General features: G+C 46.8%; 1 protein-coding gene across 5 annotated transcripts in view; it reads left to right on the top strand.

The window, feature by feature from the left end:
- Nucleotides 1–23,882, top strand: part of MPP7 (MAGUK p55 scaffold protein 7) — a 239,591-nt gene that overhangs the window by 175,089 nt on the left and 40,620 nt on the right. The window contains exons 8-12 of one of the 5 annotated variants that reach the window (XM_008268037.5): nucleotides 267–352; nucleotides 6,742–6,816; nucleotides 6,980–7,176; nucleotides 7,672–7,736; nucleotides 16,912–16,950. In XM_008268037.5, coding sequence (XP_008266259.1) covers nucleotides 267–352; nucleotides 6,742–6,816; nucleotides 6,980–7,176; nucleotides 7,672–7,736; nucleotides 16,912–16,950 — 462 coding nt within the window. Of the gene's footprint in view, nucleotides 1–266; nucleotides 353–6,741; nucleotides 6,817–6,979; nucleotides 7,177–7,671; nucleotides 7,737–8,172; nucleotides 8,192–11,906; nucleotides 12,826–15,764; nucleotides 15,809–16,911; nucleotides 16,951–23,882 lie in introns of those variants that run through there. The other 4 variants (XM_089311856.1, XM_089311855.1, XM_089311857.1 and 1 more) reach the window with 4 other exon arrangements.

Below are 23,882 nucleotides of genomic sequence, written 5' to 3'. Positions count from 1 at the left end.
CCCCGAGGGCCCGCGGCTTCTCAGCTCGCTGAGCGTCTGCTAAGACGCGGTGACCGGCCTTCCTAGACGGAGGCCCGGGCACTGGAGCCGTTGCTTGGCCAGCGTCATGACGGTGTTGTCATCTTGCATTCGTGGTGACGAGCATGGAATCAGAAGCCTGAAAAGTGTCGGCGCCTCCTTTCCAATCCTCATTAAGGGCCTTGCTTTCATGAGGGAAACCATTGCAAGTGACAGCTTCCAATTTCCCCGAATTGTCCACCCTGCAGGGCTCATTCACGTGGGCGACGAGCTCCGGGAAGTCAACGGGATCCCCGTTGAGGACAAAAGGCCCGAGGAAGTCATACAGATTTTGGTAAGGCGCAGGTTTGTTTTGAAGCTGCAATAAAAAGAAAATCGAAGTGCGTTGTTTCAGATGTTTCAGATCTGCTTTTGAAAAGCTGAATATCAAATATATTTGTTCCAGGCATAGAAGGCATGCAGGAAGAATGAAACTTTTTGTAATGTGTTGACGTCAAAGATACTTCATGGGTTTCCTCTGTTTCCCTGTGTTTTCTGTCTTCCCTAAGTGCAGTAGGGGGTAGTTACTACTCTGGTCGATGAATTGTCCCACCGCGGTGGACGTAATATCTTTATGTTTCACTGCGTTACCACCAGCACTGTTTCACCGCAAAATCCGCACTCCACAAAAGTCAGACGAGCCCGCAGAAACTGGAGCAAGCATCAGTCAGGTTCACGTGAACGGATGCTGCAGGCTCTGGGATTTTAAGGACTGATATAGTGATGGCTAAGTATCTGCTTGCATCTTTAAAAGTGCAGGGGCCGGTGCTGTGGTGTAGTGGGTAAAGCCACCGCCTGCAGTGCCGGCATCCCATATGGGCACTGGCACTGGTTTGAGTTCTGGCTGCTCCACTTCTGATCCAGCTCTCTGCTATGGCCTGGGAAAGAAGTAGAAGATGGCCCAAGTCCTTGGGCCCTGCACCCGCGTGGGAGACCTGGAAAAAGCTCCTGGCTCCTGACTTCAGATTGGTGCAGCTCCAGCCATTGTGGCCAACTGGGGAGTGAACCAGCAGATGGAAGACCTGTCTTTCTCTCTGCCTCTCCTTCTCTCTCCGTGTAGCTCTGACTTTCAAATAAATAAATAAATCTTTCTTTAAAAAAAAAAAAAAACTACACTAGAAACCTTAAAGCAATAAAAGAGACTTGAACTTGTCAAGACAGACAGCTGTATATATGGATGTTTAGTATATTATTAAAATGGCCTTTAATTTTTAAAAATAATCTTATTTATCTAATTTATTTTCACTTTATTTGAAAAGCAGAGAGAGAGAGAGAGAGAGATCTTCCCTCTGCTGGTCCACTACCTAAATGCCTGCAACGGCCGGGGCTAGCCCAGATCAAAGCCAGGAGCCAGGAACTCAATCGGAGTCTCCTAGCAGGGGCCCAAACACTTGAGGCGTCATCCTCTGCCTCCGAAGGTGTGCATTAGTGGGAAGTTTGATCAAAACTGGAGCTGGGACTGGAACTGGACCCTCTAGTACAGGATGTAGGTTTCCCAAATGGCGTGTTTGCACCAAACACCAAATACTCCATCCCTATTTATTTATTCTTAAACTCATTGGTTTGGGAGATGGCGAGAGAAAGAGAGCACATCCACGGGTGAGTGCCTCCCACCTGCTGGCTCATCCCCAGATGCCTGCAGTGGCCTGAGCTGCTACCTGTGGCTGACCCCAGGAGCCAGGAACCCAACCTCACCTCCCATGCGGGTGGCAGGCACTCATCCACTTGAGCCAGCACCTGCTGCCTCCCAGGTTGTGCATTAGCAGGGAGCTGGGACTGGGAACTGGAGCCAGGGCACAATCCAGCACTCCAGTATGGGACAGGGGCACATTATCTGGCATCGTAACCGCTAGCCCATACATCCCTAAGAAGGTGTTTTAAGTCAGCGGGAAGATGATAGCGGAAAGATTCATCAGTGGAATTAGATTAATTGATAACTCTGTTAGAAAAAAATAAAGGTGATCGCTGTTTTACACCACTCAAAAACAAATCCCCAAAAACTAAGTGTGTAAGTGAAAAACATAACAAATTCCACAATTAAATGTAGCATACAATTTTTTATAATTCTAGGGTAGAGAAAGAGTTTTTAACCTTGGTTCCAATAGGAAAATAGCAGTTGTGTCTGCCAGAATTTAAAGCTGTCTATACAGAAAAAAAAAAAAAAAAAAAAAAAGAATTCCACAAATAAACTTGAAAGAGAAGTAAGGTAATAGGAAAAATAGTATTGACTTATATGTATATAGAGATAATAAAAATCAATAAGGAAAACATTTGCAAGAAAATCAGTTACAGATATGCACAGTTTACAAAAGAAAACTTGGTGGGTGATGAACATTGTTCTTGGGATTTAAATGCCTGGAGTTTGCCCGAGTATAGGGAGATACACATGTTTATTTGCTTTGGATGATGGGATAAATTAATAAAATGTTTTAAGATGGCCATCTGAAACTCAAAATTTTAAATATATGTATTCTTTCATGAAGAAATTTAATCCTTGGGGATTAATCCTAAGGAAATAAATTGACAAAATATCTTTTTTTAAAGACTTTTTTTTTATTTGAAAGGCACAGTTACAGAGAAGGGGGGGGTAGGAGGGGGTGACATTGAAGTAGCACCTTTTTTTTTTTTTTTTTGACAGGTAGAGTTATAGAGTTATAGACAGTGAGAGAGAGACAGAGAGAAAGGTCTTCCTTCCATTGGTTCACTCCCGTAATGGCCGCTACTGCCAGTGCTGCGCCAGTCCGAAGCCAAGAGCCAGGTGCTTTCTCCTGGTCTCCCATGCGGGTGCAGGGACTCAAGCACTTGGGCCATCCTCCGCTGCCCTCCCGGGCCACAGCAGAGAGCTGGACTGGAAGAGGAGCAGCCAGGACTAGAACCCGGGGTGCTGGTGCCGCAGGTGGAGGATTAGCCAAGTGAGCCATGGCGCCAGCCTGAAGTAGCACCTTGACAGTAGGGACTCCATTTTGGAGCACCTGAGACTCCATCTTGAGAAAGCAGCCCCCCCCACCACCACCATGAGACTCTGGTCTTGAACTGTGACCTAAAACCCTCAGACAATAGCAGCCCCCTACATCACACTTGGCAAAGCATAGAAATCCCCTAGCATGATCGCTTGAGCTTGGAAGCAGATAGGCTGCACCTGGGTTAATGATAAGATTGTAATTTGTCTATGTCCCACATATAATTTAGGCCAGTACCTGGATTAATGTCATAATGTTATAATTGAACTTGTTAAGATTGTAACTGGTATTGTTAAGATTATAATTGATATGACTTTTGCATAGGCTTTAGGTCAGCTTGTCCCCAGTAACCACATATTGCCTTCTGATCTAAGCGACCATGTATTCCCCTCCCGATTTTGTGGTTTTTGCTTTTAGAAATCCTGTTGCTTTGGGCTTTGGGGTTGAGAGTTCTTTAGGGCATGAGCCTGCTCTCTGCCACTGGCAATAAAGGACCATCAAATTTTATCAGTGTGTGGTGCTTCTCTGTTTGCACTCACTCAGGTACAGCAACACAGAGATCTTCCATCTGCTGGTTTCTTCTCCAAATGACTACAACGGCCAAGTAGGAACCATGAGCTTCTTCCAAGTATCCCACATGGGGCTTGGGCCGTCTTCCACTGATTTCCCAGGTGCATTAGCAGGGAGCTGGATTGGAAGCAGAGCAGTCAGGACCTGAACCAATGTCCATGTGGGATGCCATGTTGCAGGCGGCGGTATACCACAGTGCTGGCCCCAAAAGAGCTTTGCAATATTTGGATACTGGGACCCATGTTAACCTAGAGGTTAAGACACCTGCATCCCACATCAAAGTGCCTGAGTTCAATTTCCACCTCAAGTTTCTGATTCCAGCCTTCTACCAATGCATAGCTTGCAAGGCAGCTGTGACAGCCCAGATAATTGGGCTCCTGCCCCACCATGTGGGAGACTTGAGTTGTGTGGCAGGCTCCTGGCTCCAGCCCTGTCCCAATCCCAGCTGTCAAAGACGTTTGTAGATTCAACCAACCAATGGCAGCTGCTTCTGTGTATCTCTAGCTCTCTGCCTTTCAAATTTTTTAAATATTTGGAAATTATCAGGAACGTTTCATTGACATTCATCCATTTAGACCTATATGACAGTAGTGGTAATAATAAAATCTAATAATGATTGATCTCTTTTTTTTTTTATTTTTTTTATTTTTTGACAGGCAGAGTGGACAGTGAGAGAGAGAGACAGGTCTTCCTTTGCCGTTGGTTCACCCTCCAATGGCCGCCGCGGCCTGCGCGCTGTGGCCGGCGCACCGCGCTGATCCGATGGCAGGAGCCAGGAGCCAGGTGCTTTTCCTGGTCTCCCTTGGGGTGCAGGGCCCAAGCACCTGGGCCATCCTCCACTGCCCTCCCTGGCCACAGCAGAGAGCTGGCCTGGAAGAGGGGCAACCGGGACAGAATCCGGCGCCCCGACCGGGACTAGAACCCGGTGTGCCGGCGCCACTAGGCAGAGGATTAGCCTAGTGAGCTGCGGCGCCGGCCGATTGATCTCTTAATGAACGACACTGTTGTAAGGATTTGACCTCCTTTTAAAAAACAAATCCTAGAAACGCGGGAGGGGATTATCGAGAAGACGGCTCTGTGCTTACCTATGCGATTCCATATGATATGGATTGTTAAGGTGCGTGGGTTACTTTGATGATAAGCAAAAGCTACACTATCGCCATTTCTAAAGAAATCACCTCTTTATCAAATTTTGTTGTTGGCACCACCCGGACTCCAGTTCTCGTAAATCGCCATGTTGAGCTGGAGTGCCTCCCCGGGTCTTGCCAGGGCCAACTCACTGCAACATTGCATACGCTTCGGAGACTTGAGCTTTAGCTCAGTGGAGTTCTGGTTTCCCAGCACACCAGTGAAGCGAGCTGCAGAGTTCTCTGAACTGCCCCCCACCCCGCCCCTTGCCTCCCGCCCTCGGCTCTTAAATATGTGTATTTAATGCTTCTGTGGAGATCTCAAGTTAGCAGGAATAAACAGATAATCAGAAATCATTGGGGCCAGCGCCGCAGCTCAACAGGCTAATCCTCCACCTAACAGCGCCAGCACACCAGGTTCTAGTCCCGGTCGGGGCACCAGATTCTGTCCCGGTTGCCCCTCTTCCAGGCCAGCTCTCTGCTGTGGCCAGGGAGTGAAGTGGAGGATGGCCCAAGTGCTTGGGCCCTGCACCCCATGGGAGACCAGGAGAAGTACCTGGCTCCTGCCATCGGATCAGCGCAGTGGCCATTGGAGGGTGAACCAACGGAAAAGGAAGACCTTTCTCTCTGTCTCTCTCTCTCTCTCACTGTCCACTCTGCCTGTCAAAAAATAAATAAATAAATAAAAAACATTGCATAAATACTTTTTTTTTTTTTTGACAGGCAGAGTGGACAGTGAGAGAGAGAGACAGAGAGAAAGGTCTTCCTTTTGCCGTTGGTTCACCCTCCAATGGCTGCCGCGGCCGGCGCGCTGCGACCAGCGCACCGCGCTGATCCGATGGCAGGAGCCAGGAGCCAGGTGCTTTTCCTGGTCTCCCATGGGGTGCAGGGCCCAAGCACATGGGCCATCCTCCACAGCACTCCCTGGCCACAGCAGAGGGCTGGCCTGGAAGAGGGGCAACCGGGACAGAATCCGGCGCCCCGACCGGGACTAGAACCCGGTGTGCCGGCGCCGCTAGGCGGAGGATTAGCCTAGTGAGCTGCGGCGCCGGCCAACATTGCATAAATACTTAAATATGGCTGCTGTAAATGCTAAAAAGAGAAATAGAGAATGACTGGAGAGTATTTAAGATGACACTTACCCTTATCTGAAATAGTGAAGATTTGGGGAGGGGAAATCAGCATAGACATTCTGTGTTTTTCATCCTTTAATTAATCTATTTTTGATGTTTTATTCACTGCCCAGAATCTCATTGATAGGACTGTTCTTTAAAAAATAAAATAGACTTATTTAATTATTTTGAAAGAGTGACGGGGCGGGGGGGGAGAAAGGTCTTCCATCTGCTGGTTCACTCCCCAAATGGCCGTAATGGCCAGGGCTAGACCAGGCTGAAGCCAGGATCATCCAGTCTCCCACGTGGATTCATGCACCCAAACACTTAGGCCATCTTCCATTCCTTTTCCAGGCTGTTAGCCGGGAGCTGGATTGGAAGCGGAGCAGCTGGGGCAGGAACTGGTGCCCATATGAGATGCTGGCATTGTGGGCAGCAGCTTTACCCCCTATGCCTCGGTGCCAGCCAGATGGGGCCATTATTCCTAATTTTCTTTGATGGGCATCGCCACTGGTAGAATCATGTGTTTAGGGATGGACTGCTGACAATTTGGGTATTTTATGTCAAACGACACAAAGGCTGATGCTTACATGTGCCTTGTTTTGGTAATTTAATGTGTTTATCTAAGACACTGTTCTTTCTTGTTTCTCTTTTGAGGTAGTGTGACAAAGATGTTGATATGTTTATTGGCATCTTAAAAGTAGTAGAAGTGGACCAAATGGTTTTGTTTTTATGGCTCATTTAGCAAACCTCAGACCTTTCTTACGTTTCAGGAATTTCTATCCCCAAATGTCTTCCGATTGGTCTATCTAAGATGGGAAACCCCAATTTTCCAATACTTTTCGCTTTCTGGGTATTTGATCTCAGCTTTCCCTGATTCTCGTCTTCTCACAACACTCTTTTGTCTGCTACCAGGCCCAGTCCGAGGGAGCCATCACGTTTAAGATCATTCCCAGCATCAAGGAGGAGACACCAGCCAAGGAAGGCAAGGTAATCAACTCTTTAAAAAAAAACACGTGTGGTCTGGGGTGGGCGAAGCCGCAGCTCCCCGAGTCACATGCAGCCGCTCTGGGACTGCCGGCTTGGCATCACAGCTTGTGGAAGTGTCCACAGTCGACTCTCAGAAGGCAGACCATTGCCACATCTCTCCCAGATGTTCATCAAGGCCCTCTTTGACTACGATCCCACGGAGGACAAGGCGATCCCATGTAAGGAAGCCGGACTCGCCTTCAGAAAGGGAGACATCCTGCAGATCATGAGCCAGGACGACCCGACGTGGTGGCAGGCGAAGCATGAAGGCGACGCCAACCCCAGGGCGGGCCTCATTCCCTCTAAGCATTTCCAGGAAAGGTGAGGCACAGGTGCACGGCACTAGCCCCTCCTCAGCTGACCCCTAGTTTCCTACAGAACACCCCTGCCCCGGAGTGCGGGTACAGATCACCCTGCGAAGGCTTTATCCCTTGAGTTTAAATTTCTGTTTTGTCTGAGCATGGATGAATGATGTCCAAAAATAATAGCACAGGACCAGGGTACCCTGGCTTTTGTATTATCGAAGCAAACAGAAAACAGCACATTGCTGTCTGCAGCCTCACTGCTGGGGGGGTGGGGTGGGGGTGGGTATGGGGGGGTGGGGGGTGGGGGGTGGAGCAGTTAGAGAAGATAATTTACACAGATCTGACAGTGGAAGATTTAGGTCTGAACTGGAATAACTGGAATTGTGTTCATGTTCACCCTGACTTCCAGGGTTTTGTTTTTTCTGCTGTTAAGACTTTCAGTATTCTGGTGCTGTGTTAACTTCCGCCCCATGCTCAAAATTGATCAGCGTGTCCACCTTCTTTCTTCCAGGAGATTGGCCCTGAGACGAGCAGAGATATTAGTTCAGCCCTTGAAAGTCTCCAGCAGGAAATCATGTAAGTTGGTTGATAAGGAGGCAGAGGAGCCAAGTCCTGCTGTCTATTTTTTGTTTTTGTATTTTGTGTCTGTTTTTTGTTTTTTTTTTTTATTTTTGCATGACTCATTAAAGCAGGTGCCTAGGGAAGACCGAGGGGCCGTGTTGCCTTGCAGTAGTTCTTGGTCAGGGCTGCTCAGGAACCAAGCAAATATGAAAGTCCCACGAGGAGTATGCCTGTCAGTCCGTGGAAGGCAGATGAGCGGGTGCTTTATAATCAGCCGTGATTCACTCTTTAAGGAAACCACGAGCCCCCACTGCCCTCTCTGATTTCCAGTCCTGGGTATTTTGGTGAATACTCAAGTCTTTTTCTTTCTCCCAAACTAGCAGACTTGGGCAAGATCTTCCTTGCTTATCCACAAATCATTGTAACTCTGACCTTTTGCCCATCTGTTCAGAGTCATTGCCAGAGTAGATCGAAAGAAAATGCGTAAGAAAAAGAGGCGGTGTTGGATGTCTGAGTGGCACCGCCTGGACGTGGGTGCATTTCCGTCCAGTTTACCAACGTAGGCCTCTTGCGGCTTTGTGAGTTTCCACGTCCCCACTCTCTCAAGTGCCCGTCCTGTAAACTCACCTCCCTTAAATGTTTCATGCTTCTAGGTCTTTAAGAGTTTTTTTTTTTTTTTTAAAGCTCTTTGTTCTAAGCGTGGAAATTATACATTAAAAAGTGAAATAAGCCAATAAACGGCCCTGGGATTTTACACCAACATCTGTTTTTAGTATCGTTGTATTTTTTTTTCTTCACATCTCCTGTTCTTTCTGTCAGCGTGTAGACGCGTAGAGCCCAGGAATCACATTAGAAAGAGAGCCAAACTGCAGCCGAGAATAAATCTCCCAGCAAGCGAGTACTTAAACCACGGCGCTGATGCAAAAGCCTGCTGGTTCTTGCTGCGTTAAGTCTGAGCAGACGGGAAAAACACTTGCCGCGAGCCAGGGGGCTTTGGAGTCGTGAGGAGGCTCAGCATCGAGCCTCACGTGGTTTACGAGTGGGGTGGCTCGCCACCGGCAGCCCCTGCAGCTGGAGGGAGCCTTGCGTTGTCCACCTGCCTTCCGCTTGGAGCCAGCATTGTACTGGGGGCCCACCGCGTTCCTTCCTAGTGTGCTTGGTACACATGGCCTCCAACTGGGGGAACTTGACGACTGGAGTGAAAGTGAGAAGGTCCTTGGACCTGAGACTCAGGACCCTAAGCCACTTCGGAGTGTATAATGTGGTATAAGTGTGATTTTCCGTCTGCTTCAAGTTTTGGATCAATGTGCATGTGTGTCCCTTGAAAGAAGTCAAGTGGATTGGCTTTTCGGTAGAGGCGTATGAATGTGGGAAGGGGTTTGTGTGTAGATATGAACTGTGATGGACGCCTTGGGTCTGCGATTTGCCTCATATCCTTGTCGTGTCAATATCTTAATATGTGCACCTGCGGGGTGTGTGGTCCAGGAGTGATCTTTACTGAAATGCCCCCTGCCTCTTCAGGACCATTCCGAAGTCATTCCTGGCCACCGTCCTCTTTCCTTCCTTCCTCTTCTGTGTCCCTGTCTTTTGTTGCAAAGCTGTATTTAAAGTCACCAAAAGATGCAGTGTTCGTTCTCCTACATATATGATGTTATTTATTTTCAACTAAATCTGGTCAAGATTATCCAAGTGAATCACGTGTGCATAGTAAATTTGGACTTGTTCAGAGAGACAGCAGAGTTGCATAAAAATTATAGAAAACTGGTGTTCTGTAACCCCCAAAGAGCTGGAATTTCAGTTGGAATTTCTTTGACTGTTATCTCCTAAACTTAAGAGTTATGCAAAAGTCATTGGGATTACGTCTGAACATACGAATGGCATTTTAAAGCACTTTAACCTCTGTGTTTGACAGTGGTTCTTTTTACATATTTATATAAAATATAATATGTATATATTTTATATATTTAAAAAACTAAACCCTTATATATAAACTAAATCTCATAAAGGTCACCTGGATTTCAACATTTGGCACTTAGGATCTTGGAATAGGAAGTTCATGTTATAATGTGCTTTGCTAAATTACAGATTTACGCTCTAAAGAAAAACAGGAAGTTGGTATAAAATCATTTATTTTTGTGACCTTGAATGCTAATTCATAGGCTAGGTTTTAAGAAGTTTTAGACTTAACATAAAATTTCTTAAAAAATAATGCTGTCGTGTTGGTATTTATAATTTTATGGGAAAAATATAGTCAAAAGTTTTACAAGTTTCCACCTAGGAAGATATTGTAAGGGTGGGATTTGGAAGGAAGGGTGAATTTAGTTATATAATCATGTGTCAGATGAAACGATTAATTTGTTCACTAAGTGACTGCTTGCATTACCATGAGTTGACTATTTGCTTCATGATGTGTTATTGTAAGTGGAGTTTGCATAGAGAAAAATTTCATGGAAGCTGATTCTGCAACTAGAGGGGTACAGTTATATCAGCATAGAAGTCAAAGAAGAATGGCCAGTCCCAGTCTTGTCATCTTGTGGTCTGGGTTTGTGCTGCAGCTCTGGGCCCTGGCCCTTGGGAGCCATGATGTGCAGCAGCCTCTAGGCTTTAAAATCTGCACTGTTACAGAACTCCAAGAACAGATGCAACTAACTGCTGGCTTCCTTCCTGCCCTTGAGAATCTTAGTACATCTCATATGTGCCCCAAAAACAAGCTTTGCAAACCGAATAGTGCCCTTAAAAAGTCAAACTTTCCTAAACACACAAATACCAACTTTTATAAAATAAAATATTCTTCACTCTTAGAAGCCTAACCTAGGATCTCATTCCTCTTCCTTGGGTATATATTATGTTTTGGAGCAGTTGGTTATCCAACAAAGAACCTTGCAGGAGGAGGACTTTGAACTTCTCTTTCTCTCCCTCATTCCTCTGATGATGGGTTTCCCCCATGAGGAGCTGGCATGAGGGCTGCAGACAGGGCTGCAGGGCTGCCTCTCTTGTGGGTTTTCTTCGCTGTGACCACCTTTAGGATAATTCCATAAAAGACACAGTTTATGGGCTCTGAAAATGAGTAAGGCCAGATCTCACATCTCAACCAGCATGGGAGAGTCGTTTCTCTTGGTAATTTGCATTTCTCCTGTCGATAAAATTTAAAGAAGTTTTCCTTTTTTGCCATTTAGAAGCATATATAGAAGCAATTTCATATTTGTCTTTAAGAAAGAAATATGTATTTCTTTATTTGAAATCTGAATGTACAGGTTAAGAATTATCTGTCTAGTGACATAAACATTAACTTTTTTAGGCTATCATTTATATTTAAATGCGTTATCTGTAACTTCAGAATGGATGGAGAGGGCCGGTGCCATGGCTCACTAGGCTAATCCTCTTCCTTTGGCACCGGCACCCTGGGTTCTAGTCCCGGTCGGCGTACCGGATTCTGTCCCGGTTGCTCCTCTTCCAGTCCAGCTCTCTGCTGTGGCCCGGGAGTGCAGTGGAGGATGGCCCAAGTGCTTGGGGCTTGGGCCCTGCACCCCATGGAAGACCAGGAGGAAGCACCTGGCTCCTGGCTTTAGATTGGTGCAGTGCGCCCGCCGTAGCAGCCACTTGGGGGATGAACCAATGGAAAAAGGAAGACCTTTTTCTCTGTCTCTCTTACTGTCTAACTCTGCCTGTCAAAAAAAAAAAAAAAAAAAAAAAAAGGAATAGAAAGAAGGCTCTTCTTGATCATGGAGCATATCTTACTTAGAACATTCAAGTATGATTTTACTGTCCGTGCTTTGTTTCTTTTTTTGGGGATCTCAAAAATATTTAGAAATTAGAAATTGGAAAATTTCTAACACGGCAGACTGGATGGATGTCATTTAAAATTTTTCTTTTGCAAAGTATCTCTCGTAAAATTCTTTTCATAAAAAGAAGCAAAAAAATGCACAGTATTTTGAAAAAAAAATTTTTACTGTAGAATTTGCCTTAACCAGTCATGATTATCATCACAGTATTTCACCAGAGCCAGAAGGTATCCTTTCTGATCACCTGATTGGTCCCAAGACAAAGTACATTGTAGGTTGAAGATCACAGTCTGCCAATCAAACAGCTCAAACACTGAGCCACAGAATAAATTTGCTGTGCCCGGTCCCGGTATTTTAGAGGCGGGGAAGCATTTAGGAATGCTGACGTCACACTGTGCTACAGGTTGTTGCCATAAAGCTTTGAAGTGGAGCACCCTGAAGTGGAGCACCCTCCTTGCTGTGACATCCCAGGCACTGGAATGCTTTCACACGACACGTTAATGCCGAAACAAATGGATTGCATATGTGGTGACGGCAGGTTTGCCGTTGAAAACCTGGTCAACCGCCTTAATGTTGGTGGCGCTTTGTGTAAACAGAAACACACGAGGTCTTACAGAGCACCTGCAGTACTCACCGACACTGTTGGAGAGAAGCCAGAGTGCAGCGTTGGTGTGGAAGGAGGCGCAGAACTCGGCTGTTGGTTTCACTTCCCCGTCGCCTATACCTGGAGCTGGTTGTGCTGAAGACCTGGCGGACCCTTAGCACTCGCCATGAAATGGTTTCTCTCTGCTTGTCCGGAGCGTTGCTCCTGAGATAGCCAGCTCCCAGGGGAGGGGCACTGAGACAGCCTGACACGGAGACCCAAAGCCACGCAGCAAAGAGCGAGTTGATTGACGGTTGGGACTTTGGTCTGTGGGATGATTGTTGCAGACTTTTAGGGGAGCTGTAGGTGGGGGTTGCAGCGAGCCCGCTCAGACCCTGTGAGTGATGGTCCCCCATGGAAGACACGGCGGGTTCTCCAGTGGGTGGGCGTCCGCTGCACCCAGCTCAGAGTGCTGCCCTGCTGTGCACTGGTCGACATGGCTGTTCACAGCATGTTTCCAGTCCGTTCTCTGGAGACGGCAGGCTGATGTCTGTGTGCTCCTGTTGGCCTCGCCCTTGGGACTTTTGGCAGTTTTCCTCTCCTGCTCATCCGCACTTGAAGATAGTGGAAGGTGGATGCCCGGTGGTGCTGGGGGAGGAGCTGGTCCCTCCCAGGTGGTGCTGGGGGGAACGCAGTTGGGGTATTGAGGCTGCAGGGAGAGGCAGAGGGTGAGGGCACCGGGAAGGAGTCAGGAAGAAACCTCTCCCGAGACTTTGTATGTGCTGGCCCAAGGCTTGTGTGGTCAAAAAGTGATTGTGGTATGATAGTGTGCATTGCGGTCGGACACGAGGGCTTCGGAGCAGCTGGAGTTACGTGGATCCAGACCCCTGGTTTGCCACTTAATGAGTGCTCTCCCATCTATAAAACGGAATAACAGTACTGAACTCAGTTGGCAAATTAAATGAGTTTTTGCAGGAAGAGATGTATAATTTGGGGCATGCTCGGGCTGACTTGCCCCAATTGGTAGAGTTGGAAACATACCAGGGGATTCCAATTCAATCCCATCAAGGTGGCATGTGCCAATGCCATCTCACTACTCCAAGTGATCAATTTCAGTTCACAATTGATCATAATGAAAGGACTAAGAGTCAAAGGGAGCACATAAACAAGTCTAGTATCTGCTAACACCAACCGATAGAATAAATAAAGGGGAGAGTGATCCAACATGGGAAGCGAGATACTCAGCAGACTCATAGAATGACGGATGTCCTGAATAGCACTCTGGCCTCAGAATCAGCCCTAAAGGCACTCGGATCTGGCTGAAAAGCCCATGAGAGTATTTCAGGCATGGAAAGCCAAGACACTCTGGCAAAAAGATCTCTGTGAGTGAGATCCCAGTGGAAAGAACAGGTCTTCAAAGAGGGAGGTGCCTTTCTCTGAAGGGAGGAGAGAACCTCCACTTTGACTATGACCGTGTCTAAACAAGATAAGAGTCGGAGAACTCAGGGGGCTTCCATAGCCTTGGAAACTCATAACTGGTGCATGGGGAGATTGCTGATGCCATAAACAGGAGTGTCAATTGGTAAAGTCAACAGCAGGAGTCACTGTGCACTTACTCCTGATGTAGGATCTCTGTCCTTAACGTGCTGTACACTGGGGCTTGATGCTATAACGAGTACTCAAACAGTATATTTCACTTTGTGTTTCTATGGGGGTGCAAACGACTGAAATCTTTACTTAATGTACACTAAACTGATCTTCTGTAAAAAAAAAAAAAAAAAAAAAAAGAAAGAAATTATCAATTCCCAACTTGACTCTCACTGGGATTAAACATGACAATAGGTCTGATCTGATTTCATCATCATTTAAAAAAAATCATCTATTATTTTTCACTTTATGTTTCTGTGTGGGAGCAAACTGTTGAAATACTTACTTAGTGTATACTAAGCTGATCTTCTGTATATTGGGATAATCGAAAATGAATCTTGATGTGAATGGAAGGGGAGAGGGAGTGGGAAGGGGGAGGGTTGTGGGTGGGAGGGACGGTATGGGGGGGGAAGCCATTGTAACACATGAGTCGTACTTTGGAAATTTATATTCATTAAATAAAAGATAAAAAAAAAATTAAATGAATTTTTGCATTTTCAGAACCGCGCCTTGCCTATGGTAGCAGCTGTGTAATTATCACAACCCTTTTCTGAGATCCATCTTTTAGAATCTTTCCTCTTTTTTTTTTTTTTTTTTTAACTTGCCTGTCTAAGGAAATCTGTCAGCTTGCTTTTCCCACCCAGGGTCCATTAAGCCTAATACTTGCTACTGGATACATGCATGCGTTTTTATTGTGGAAAAAAACTCCATATGCTTCCTAGCTAAAAATTGTATGGAGAAATCTCCTCTCCAGAATTTAGCCACTGTATTCATGACCTTTTATTAGAACTTGAAATATACAATGTGTAATATAAATTAAGCAGTGTTTATTTTTTTTATTGTGAGTTGGTGCTAGAGTGTTAGGTTTTGTTTTGTTTTGTTTTGTTCTCACAACTTGGCTATCATCATCTGATTTCCACAGCACCGAGTCCTTACCCGGGGGCGCAGTATTTGGTCGGTCTGTTCTCGCCAGAAGACTTGCACCGGGTACAGCTGTCTGCTTCGTCACCAGGCACGGGCTATTCAGTGTTAGCTCTGCTGGCATTGTTACTGGGGTGCCAGGCCTGGCTGGCCCAGCATCACACGGTTGCTTCTTTGTTTCACAGTCATTTGTTGTAGGTGCTGATGACACGGCCAGGTATTAAGAGATGGCCGTAAATGCAATGACAGTGTGGTTGGCTCAGACTGTGAGCCTGGGTGAAAATGGTCTGCTCGAATAGAACCATAGAACCGGCTCAGTTTGAGGCCCCCTGAGTATTTGAAAAGTGGACACAAATGGGATCCACTCTCCCTGCAGAGCCTTTGGCTGTGGTTTCCAGCTCAGAGTGAGACGAGCAGGGGGACTGCCCTGTGTCTGCTGTCCACTCTGCAGGCCTCGTATTGCGATAAGCTCCCCCTGGGCTCAAGGTCAGGTTTTTCTTTAGGCCAGGATTTTACCCATCCTTCCTGAAGGTGAGAATCCTAAGTCAAACTTAAATTGTAGATTTTGCTGTCTTCTTTGCTATCTTCTTAGCAATTGCAGACACACGTAGGATTACTTTTTTCACGTAGCTTTCGTCATCCTGTGAGCAGAATGAAAAGAACGGGTTCTGCCCGACCTCACTGGCTACGTGTAATAAATTGATCATTGTTAGGCTGTTGTCCCATTTAAGGAAAGGTAGACACGTTTGAAGGATGAAATGTATTGCATCTAAAAAAAATCCATTTCACCATTTTTCTAAAATGTCTTCAAAGTCTTGAACAGATTAACTTACAAATGGACTTATCCTATGAAAATAAATATCGTTCCCTCTTTGAAGGTATTATTTTAAAAAGTGCTGAAGCTTTTTCCTTTTTCTTCTGGTCAGTTATTCCCACTTGGTTGTTTAATTTCCTTGAATATTTTGCGTTCTTTTGAAAGTATTTACGTGTTTCGTAGAGCAAGGGTGCAGTGCAGTCTGAAGTGTGGTTCACAAATTCTGTTTATTTATTGCCTAATAATTTTGAAATTCATTTGTTTTTTTTTTTTCCCTCCCCTTTGGCTTTTCTAAGATGAGGAAACTGTTGAGTGTGGTAGGTAGATTTTGTTTCTTTCTTCTTGTTTCATCTTCCTCCTTTAATTGTATTTTCTGCACATTTAATCATTTCCTTTCTTGTTCCCTTTGTGCTTCTCAGAGGAAATTAAAGGTACATGTATAAAAACTGCCCGACATAGCCTGGTCATTTTATTTAGTGCACCTATGTGTGGGATCAGATTGAAGCTAGCAAGCCCGTTGTAAAAGAACTCCATTGCACATCCCACCTCCACCCTGGCATTTCAGTACCAGAGTGTGTGGTTGGATTCTGTCTCACAAAGAAACCTGCATTTTCCTTTTTTTTTTTTTTTTTTTCCTCTCCATGTAGCAGAAACACAGAATGTGATCTGAAATAGAACAGGGTGTTTTAGTGTTTTAATCTGCCAACACTCCCAAATGAAGGTGAGTGAGGAGAGCAGTGGTGAGGCCAGTAGCATCTCCTGCACCGTCTGGTTTCTGCTCAGTCGTGTTCTTAGCCCAGACGGATAGAAACGAAGACCAAAAACCAGCACAGCACCACTTCGTTCAGTTTGCAAGCTCTGAATAGCCCAGGAGTCGTTTAATTCTGAGAAACCGTATCATTCACGTTGAGAAATGCTTTTCCCTACTCTACTTGGGAGCACAGTCCAGACCTTACCTTACCCGTGACCCACTCCCCAGCACAGGCATCCCCCGTCCCTCCTGTCCACAAGAGGGGGGCGTTTGGATCTTAAGCCTTGTGTCTGTCCCCTTGGGCGGGAGTAGTGGAGCAACGTTTCAATGTTATCAGAGAGCTTCACTTAGAGCAGTCAGGTTATTTTGGGCATCTAGTGTTGTCCTTGTCTTAGTCGGGCAAGGAGAACCGTTTCAGAAAAGAATCTCTTGTAGTTTCCTGGGAGGCGCCTCCAGGAACCTCCGGATACACTGAAACTCAAGTCAAAGCAGCCTTGCGTGATTGACTTCGGACTCAGATGTGAAACAGAAAGTTTTACGTCTGGGAGTGACAGCGTGGATGGCTGTGCTCTGCTGTGCGTGCTGGGATTTGCTGTGCGTGCTGTGTGTTTAGCACCTGTGGCCGGGCTCCTAACTGTATTGTGCTTTATTTCTCGGCTTCTGTTCTGTGCGCTTTGCACCCACTCCGGAAGATGCCACGTTCCCTGGGCACGGCAGCGGAACCTACCTAGGTGAGCACTCGGCCTTGGGGGAGGATTTCTTGCTCTCTTCAAAGGCATGGTGTTATTTTGTTGTAAATGAGCACCTTTTAGAAGCATGCTCTGGCAGGTGCCGTGGCTCAATAGGCTAATAATCCTCCACCTAGCGGCGCCAGCACACGGGGTTCTAGTCCCGGTTGGGGCGCCGGATTCTGTCCCGGTTGCCCCTCTTCCAGGCCAGCTCCCTGCTGTGGCCCGGGAGGGCAGTGGAGGATGGCCCAAGTGCTTGGGCCCTGCACCCCATGGGAGACCAGGAGAAGCACCTCGCTCCTGCCATCGGATCAGCGCGGTGCGCTGGCTGCAGCGCACCAGCCGCGGCGGCCATTGGAGGGTGAACCAACGGCAAAGGAAGACCTTTCTCTCTGTCTCTCTCTCTCACTGTCCACTCTGCCTGTCAAAAAAAAAAAAAAAAAAAAAAAAAGAAGCATGCTCTGAGAGCCTGCAGGGGAAGCAGCTGTTGCTTTCAGGATCATTTTAGAAACTCCCTGGATTCTACTTCTTTGTTAGCTGTTGTAAATAATTTTGGATAGAGTAAGGAAAAACATCCCATTGGTGCTAAGTAACAACTCGATCAACAGCATATGGCCTTTTCTAAGTCATCTGGTGCATTGTGATATTCAAAGCTTTTAAATACCTTCATCTTTGATAACTTTTTGGTTCTATTTTCTTTTTCTTTTTTTTAAATTTTATATATTTGAAAGTTAGAGTTACAGAGAGAAAGGGAGACAGAGAGACATTTTGGACCATCTTCCACGGCTTTCCCAGGCACATTAACAGGGAGCTGGATTAGAAGTGGAGCAGCTGGGACTAGAACCGGCACCCATATCAGATGCCAGCACTGCAGGCCGGGGCTTTAACCTACTGTGCCACTCTTCATTAAGATTCATTTTTAATTACCTTATATATACAGAAGACCAACTCTATACTAAGTAAAGATTTCAACAACTTGTACTCACACAGACACACAAAGTATAAAGTACTGTTTGAAGATTTGAAGACAAGTTTTACCGTTAATTCTCATAGTACAACTCATTAAGGACAGAGATCCGACTGGCACCGCGTCTCAATAGGCTAATCCTCCGCCTGTGGCACCCGCATACCAGGTTCTAGTCCCGGTCGGGACACCGGATTCTGTCCCAGTTGCCCCTCTTCCAGGCCAGCTCTCTGTTATGGCCCAGGAGTGCAGTGGAGGATGGCCCAAGTCCTTGGGCCCTGCACCCCATGGAAGACCAGGAAAAGCACCTGGCTCCTGGCTTCGGATCAGCACAATGCGCTGGCCACAGCACGCTGACCATTGGAGGATGAACCAACGGCAAGAGGAAGACCTTTCTCTCTGTCTCTCTCTCTCTCTCACTGTCCACTCTGCCTGTCAAAAAAAAATTAAAAAAAAAAAAAAAAAAAAGAGATCCTAGATGGGGAGTAAGTGCACAGTGACTCCTATTGATTTAACAATTGACACTCTTTTGTATGACATCAGTGATCACCCGAGGCTCTTGTCATGAGCTGCCAAGGCTATGGAAGCTTTTTGAGTCTACAAACTTTGATATTATTTAGACAGGGCCATAAGCAAAATGGAAGTTCTCTCCTCCCTTCAGAGAAAGGTACCTCCTTCTTTGATGGCCCCTTCTTTCTACTGGGATCTCACTCACAGAGATCCTTCAAATAGATCATTTTTTACCACAGTGTCTCAGCTTTCCATGCCTGAAATGCTCTCCTGGGCTTTTCAGCCAAATCCAAATGCTTCAAGGGCTGATTCTGAGGTCAGAGTGCTGTTTAGGGCATTTGTCATTCTGTGAGTCTGCTGTGTGGCCTTCTTCCCATGTTGGATCATTCCCCTCCCCCCTCCTTTTTTTTGATAGGCAGAGTGAGACAGTGAGAGAGAGAGAGAGAGAGAGAGAGAGAGAGAGAGAGAGAGAGAGAGAGAAAGGTCTTCCTTCCATTGTTTTACCCCCCAAATGGCTGCTGCAGCCAGCACGCTGCGCGGATCCAAAGCCAGGAGCCAGGTGCTTCCTCCTGGTCTCCCATGAGGATGCAGGGCCCAAGAACCTGGGCCATCCCCCACTGCACTCCCGGGCCACAGCAGAGAGCTGGACTGGAAGAGGAGCAACCGGGAGAGAATCCGGTGCCCCGACTGGGACTAGAACCCGGTGTGCCGGCACCGCAGGCGGAGGATTAACCTAGTGAGCTGCGGCGCCGGCCCGTTTTCCCCTTTTTAATTCTATCTGTTGTTGTTACCAGACATTTGGTCTTATTTATGTGATCCCATTGACACTTAATGCGATGTCTATGGTCAGTTACACACTTTAATATGATCACTTTAACATATAAGATGACATTAGTACCACCCAGCTTAACAAGATTTGGAGTCCCATGACAAGTTTTTAGCTTTACCCTTAGGGGTAAGTCCGTGGAACTGTGTGCCTAACTGTACAGCTCCTCTGTCTCTTATTCCTGCTTGTATTTTTTACTGGGATCTATTTTCAATTGGATTTAAACACCTAATAATAATTCTGTATTACATAAGAAGTTCAACCAATGGTATTAAGTACAAAAAGAAAATTTACTCATTTCAGAAGAGTATAGTACACCAAATATTCCACCTCCCCTTAGTGCCTGGAAGCTGAATGGCTTAAAACAGCAACCTGTTTGTCTTCAGAACTCTGTGGTCATTTTGCAGATCTGATCTGGGCCAGCGTGGTGGAGCTTTGCAGCCTGTGATTGGGCTCAGCTGTTGATGTCCTGTGGGCAAGAGCAAGCCTCACCACCATGCTGGCATCCGTGTGGGAGGACATGATGAGATGCATGGCCATCAGTGCACACATCTGTTCCTCTAAGAGGTCAGGAACCACTGACCCTAAGGCCTTTGACCATTCGTTGGCTGATGATGGTGTTCACACCAAGTGGATGGATAGCTGTCACACAAAGCAGTGTCTGATGAGTAGAAAATGCTGTGACCAGAGAGGGGCTGATACCCCAGCCGGAGTAGGCAGGCACTCAGCCCCACAAGACTGGACACCAGTGCTGGACCTTCACTCAGGTGGACATCTAGGTAGCAGCTGGGGAGACAGGTGGAAGTGACAGTGTGGGAAGGGGTGAGAGGTGCAGAGCGCCAGACGTGGTTAACCTTGGGGGATGTGTAGGTGATGGGACTAGAAATTCAGTTTGGCTGCTTGGTAAGGTGAGACCTTCAATGGCAAGCCAAGGAATGGACTCCTCTCATAGTTTTCTGCCTGATTTTTGCACCCAGTGTTATTCTTTGTGTAAGATTTCATCCAAAATAATGGGTTCTAAATCTTTATCTGTCTCCTAGCATTTAGGACTTTCTGAAAGTGAACATTTAGTCATTTGATAGACTTTAAGTCCAGAAGCGAAGGGATGACCAGTTCTTTGGGTTTCTTTAGAGCAACTTGGAGCCACGGCTTGCATCAGAGAAATAATTCACCGGGGAGCCAAATTTGCAAAGTGTCAAGGAGTAGGAGAGGTGACAAAGGGTAACAGAGGTGGCAGAAGGAGTGGCGGAGGTGAGAGTGGAGGGGAGGTAGCAGTTGAATTCAGGGCAGTTCTCATGGAGGGTGGGGGGCGGCAGGAATGTCTACTGTCATCTGCGGGGTGACGGGGCTGACAAGAGGACCGGGTGCCTGAGAGAGGAGGTGATTGCTAGAGCCCTGGGGAGAGCAGGTGGGTGGGATGAGGGCCCCAGGAGCATGTCGGGCAAAAGCCTGTGGCATCAGCAGGTGAACTTCACCACGCAGACTTCCCAGCTCTTTGAAGTGGTTGCCTGGACGCCACTGTGCATCACCCAGTGAGTGACAGATGAGAACAGGGGACCAGCTCTTGGGAATATCATGAACCCCACCAATCCTGTCGACCTGGTAGCTGACAGACCATGTGCAGGACTGTGTTTAGAGGATCTCTTTTGTTTATTTCCATATCAACTTGAGAGATTGCCTATGAAGATTTCTGGCTCCTTTGGCACAAAGGAAGATTTGAGTCAGTGAGGCCTGCAATTCCTGATGAAGCTAAGTAGCTGCGGCTGAGCTACCCCCAGGCCCGTGAATGGGGCACGAACTCTGCAGCCCACCCCCACCACCACCCCACCCCCGTCCCCCAGCCCTTGTCATCTTGACCTTGTTGAGGCAGGATCACCCATTAGCATGTACTCGCATCTCTACACGCAACCTTGAGGAAGTTCGCCCAGGCACTCAAGAGAAAAATGCGACAACAAAGCTGCTCAAGGGTTGAATGTTGTACGGAATGCATGAGGGTGCTTCCAGAAAGTGGAAGTAATAGGTAAGTTTAGGGGCCAGCATGGTGACACAGTGGGTTAAACCACCACTTGCAACACCAGCGGAGTGCCAGTTTGAGTCCTGGATGCTCCACTCTTCTTCCTGCTAACACACCTGGGAAGGCAACAGAACATGGACCAAGTACTTGGGTCCCTGCACCCACGCGGGAAGCCTGGATGGAGCTCCAGGCTCCTGGCTTCCACCTGGTCCAGCCCTGGCCATTGTAGGCATTTGGGGAGTGAACCAATAGATGGAGGATTTCTCTCTCTTACTCTCTTTCTGTAACTCTGCCTTTCAAATATTTTTTTTAAATTCTGATGCAAAAGAAGAAAATAAAGAAAGCCGTGCATAGTTTCATAGTGGACATTTTCCATGGACTTTTTGAAGATTCCTCATGTTAACACTGTTTGCAACTTGGACTTCTCCTGCCTGACTGTTGAATCAGACTCTGGCTACAAGCACAGCTGTTCTCTCCGTTCAGCTCTGGGTCGCAGGCATGGTAGTGTCTCTTCTACACTTTACTGTGGCAAAGGCAGAAGTGTGGCCCTGGGGTTTTTAACGCACACTCGTCCTGAAACCATTTCTTTCATGTCTGAAGACTTGACTAACCTGTGCACCATGAGGTCTGTGCACCTAGAATTTCCTGTAGATGCCATAACGTAAGGGGACCTAGGAAGATAGCTTAAGAAGGGAGCGCACACAGAAAAGACTTTGTTTAAAAAGAATATTTCCTTTATGAGTGACATCATAGGACACATAAACTCAAAGTGTTTCTTATTTTAAGAAAATGCTCCAACTGACAACCAAAGATTAGAAGTTGGTTCTTTGTGGAACAGGCAAGTTTGATCATAAGACATTACAGTATTTAAATTCTTGAAGAATTGCTTCATTACAAAGAGATTGCACAAACTGATTATCTTGGAGGTTTCTGGTCTTCCCCAGAAAAAGTCAAATTCTGATAACACCTGCAGGTCTTACGTGTGTTGAAAAGCAGCCTCATAGTTTATCACACTAACAGAAATGCCAAGACTGTTTTGTGGTAACAGTATATGTTTATTAAACACCCTAAAATAGAGCGGGCTCCCAAAAGCTCATGGAAAATGCATATTATGAGAGAAACTGCATGGACTTCAGTGTTTTTGTTTTTGTTTTTTTTGCACCAGAACAAAATTAATTCCATTTTTACATGAACTTCTTTTTTAAAAAAATCATTTATTTTTTTATTTGAGAGAGGGGGACAGAGAGATTAGACTTCCATTCATTGGTTCACTCCCCAAATGCCCACAACAACAAGGGACAGGCCAGACTGAAGCCAGGAGTCACGGACTCCATCCAGGTCTCTCATGTGGGTGGCAGGTGCCCAAGTCCTTTTTCGCAGGTGCAACTATCAGAGAGCTGGATTGGAAGTGGAGCAGCCAGGACTCAACCTGGGGCTCCAGTAGATTGCGCAGTGCTCACTTAGCATGCGGTGGCTTAACCCACTATACCACAATGCTAGCCCCTCCGTAGACATTTTTATTTTTTTAAAAGATTTTATATATTGGCCGGCGCCGTGGCTCACTAGGCTAATCCTCCGCCCTGCGGCGCTGGCACACCGGGTACTAGTCCCGGTCGGGGCGCCAGAGTCTGTCCCGGTTGCCCCTCTTCCAGGCCAGCTCTCTGCTGTGGCCAGGGAGTGCAGTGGAGGATGGCCCAAGTGCTTGGGCCCTGCACCCCATGGGAGACCAGGAGAAGCACCTGGCTCCTGCCATTGGATCAGCGCAGTGCGCCGGCCGCAGCGCACGGGCCACGGCGGCCATTGGAGGGTGAACCAACGGCAAAAGGAAGACCTTTCCCTCTGTCTCTCTCTCTCACTGTCCACTCTGCCTGTAAAAAAAAAAAAAAAAAAATAGACAAGCAGATCAGCCCTGGTTGGCAGTTGTCGCTGGTATTTACAGAGTATAATTTGCTCGTAATACAATTTCCGAATTAAATATATATGCATTTACTGACTGCCTCTTGTATTCCAGACACTGTACTGGGCACCAGAGTTACCATAGCAACATCCTTGCACTCAGGCTGGTTCAAGAAGGCCTCCCCGAGGTCCCCTTTGAACAAAAGCCGGAAGGGAGCTGTGTGGGCTTAAGCATTCCAGGCAGCGACAGGATCACAAGGGAGACCAGTGTGGTCAGGTAGGGTGGACAAGGGTGGGGGTGATTGGAATTGAGGTTGTCAGGGTAACAGAATGGTCCTGGCCGGAAGGAGTGGGACTCTTCTTTTGTGTGAGACAGGAACTCTTTGAAGGATCCTGGGCGGAGCTCTGACATGACCTGGCTCACGTGGGTTCAGGTGCTGAGAAGAGAGTGTAAGGGAGCGAGGGCAGCGGCAGAGAACTCCTGAGTCTCAGTGGCCTCAGTGGAGGCGATGTGAAGGCATCAGTTCCCAGATGTAGTTTTATGTTTTGTTTTGTTTTGTTTTTTAATTAATTATTTGAGAGGCACAGTTACAGAAAGGTCTTCTATTTGCTGGTTCACTCCCCAAATGGCTGCCACTGCCAGAGCTGGGCCGATCCAAGCCAGGAGCTTCTTCTGGGTCTCCCACCAGGGTGCAGGGGCACAAGGACTTGGGCCGTCTTCTACA

This window comes from Oryctolagus cuniculus, chromosome 13 (genome assembly GCF_051225735.1).
Source record: "Oryctolagus cuniculus isolate XC-2025 breed Fujian yellow rabbit chromosome 13, ASM5122573v1, whole genome shotgun sequence".
Taxonomy (NCBI): domain Eukaryota; kingdom Metazoa; phylum Chordata; class Mammalia; order Lagomorpha; family Leporidae; genus Oryctolagus; species Oryctolagus cuniculus.
The sequence above is the reverse complement of the archived record's forward strand: the minus strand, read 5'-3'. Positions and strand labels throughout refer to the sequence as shown.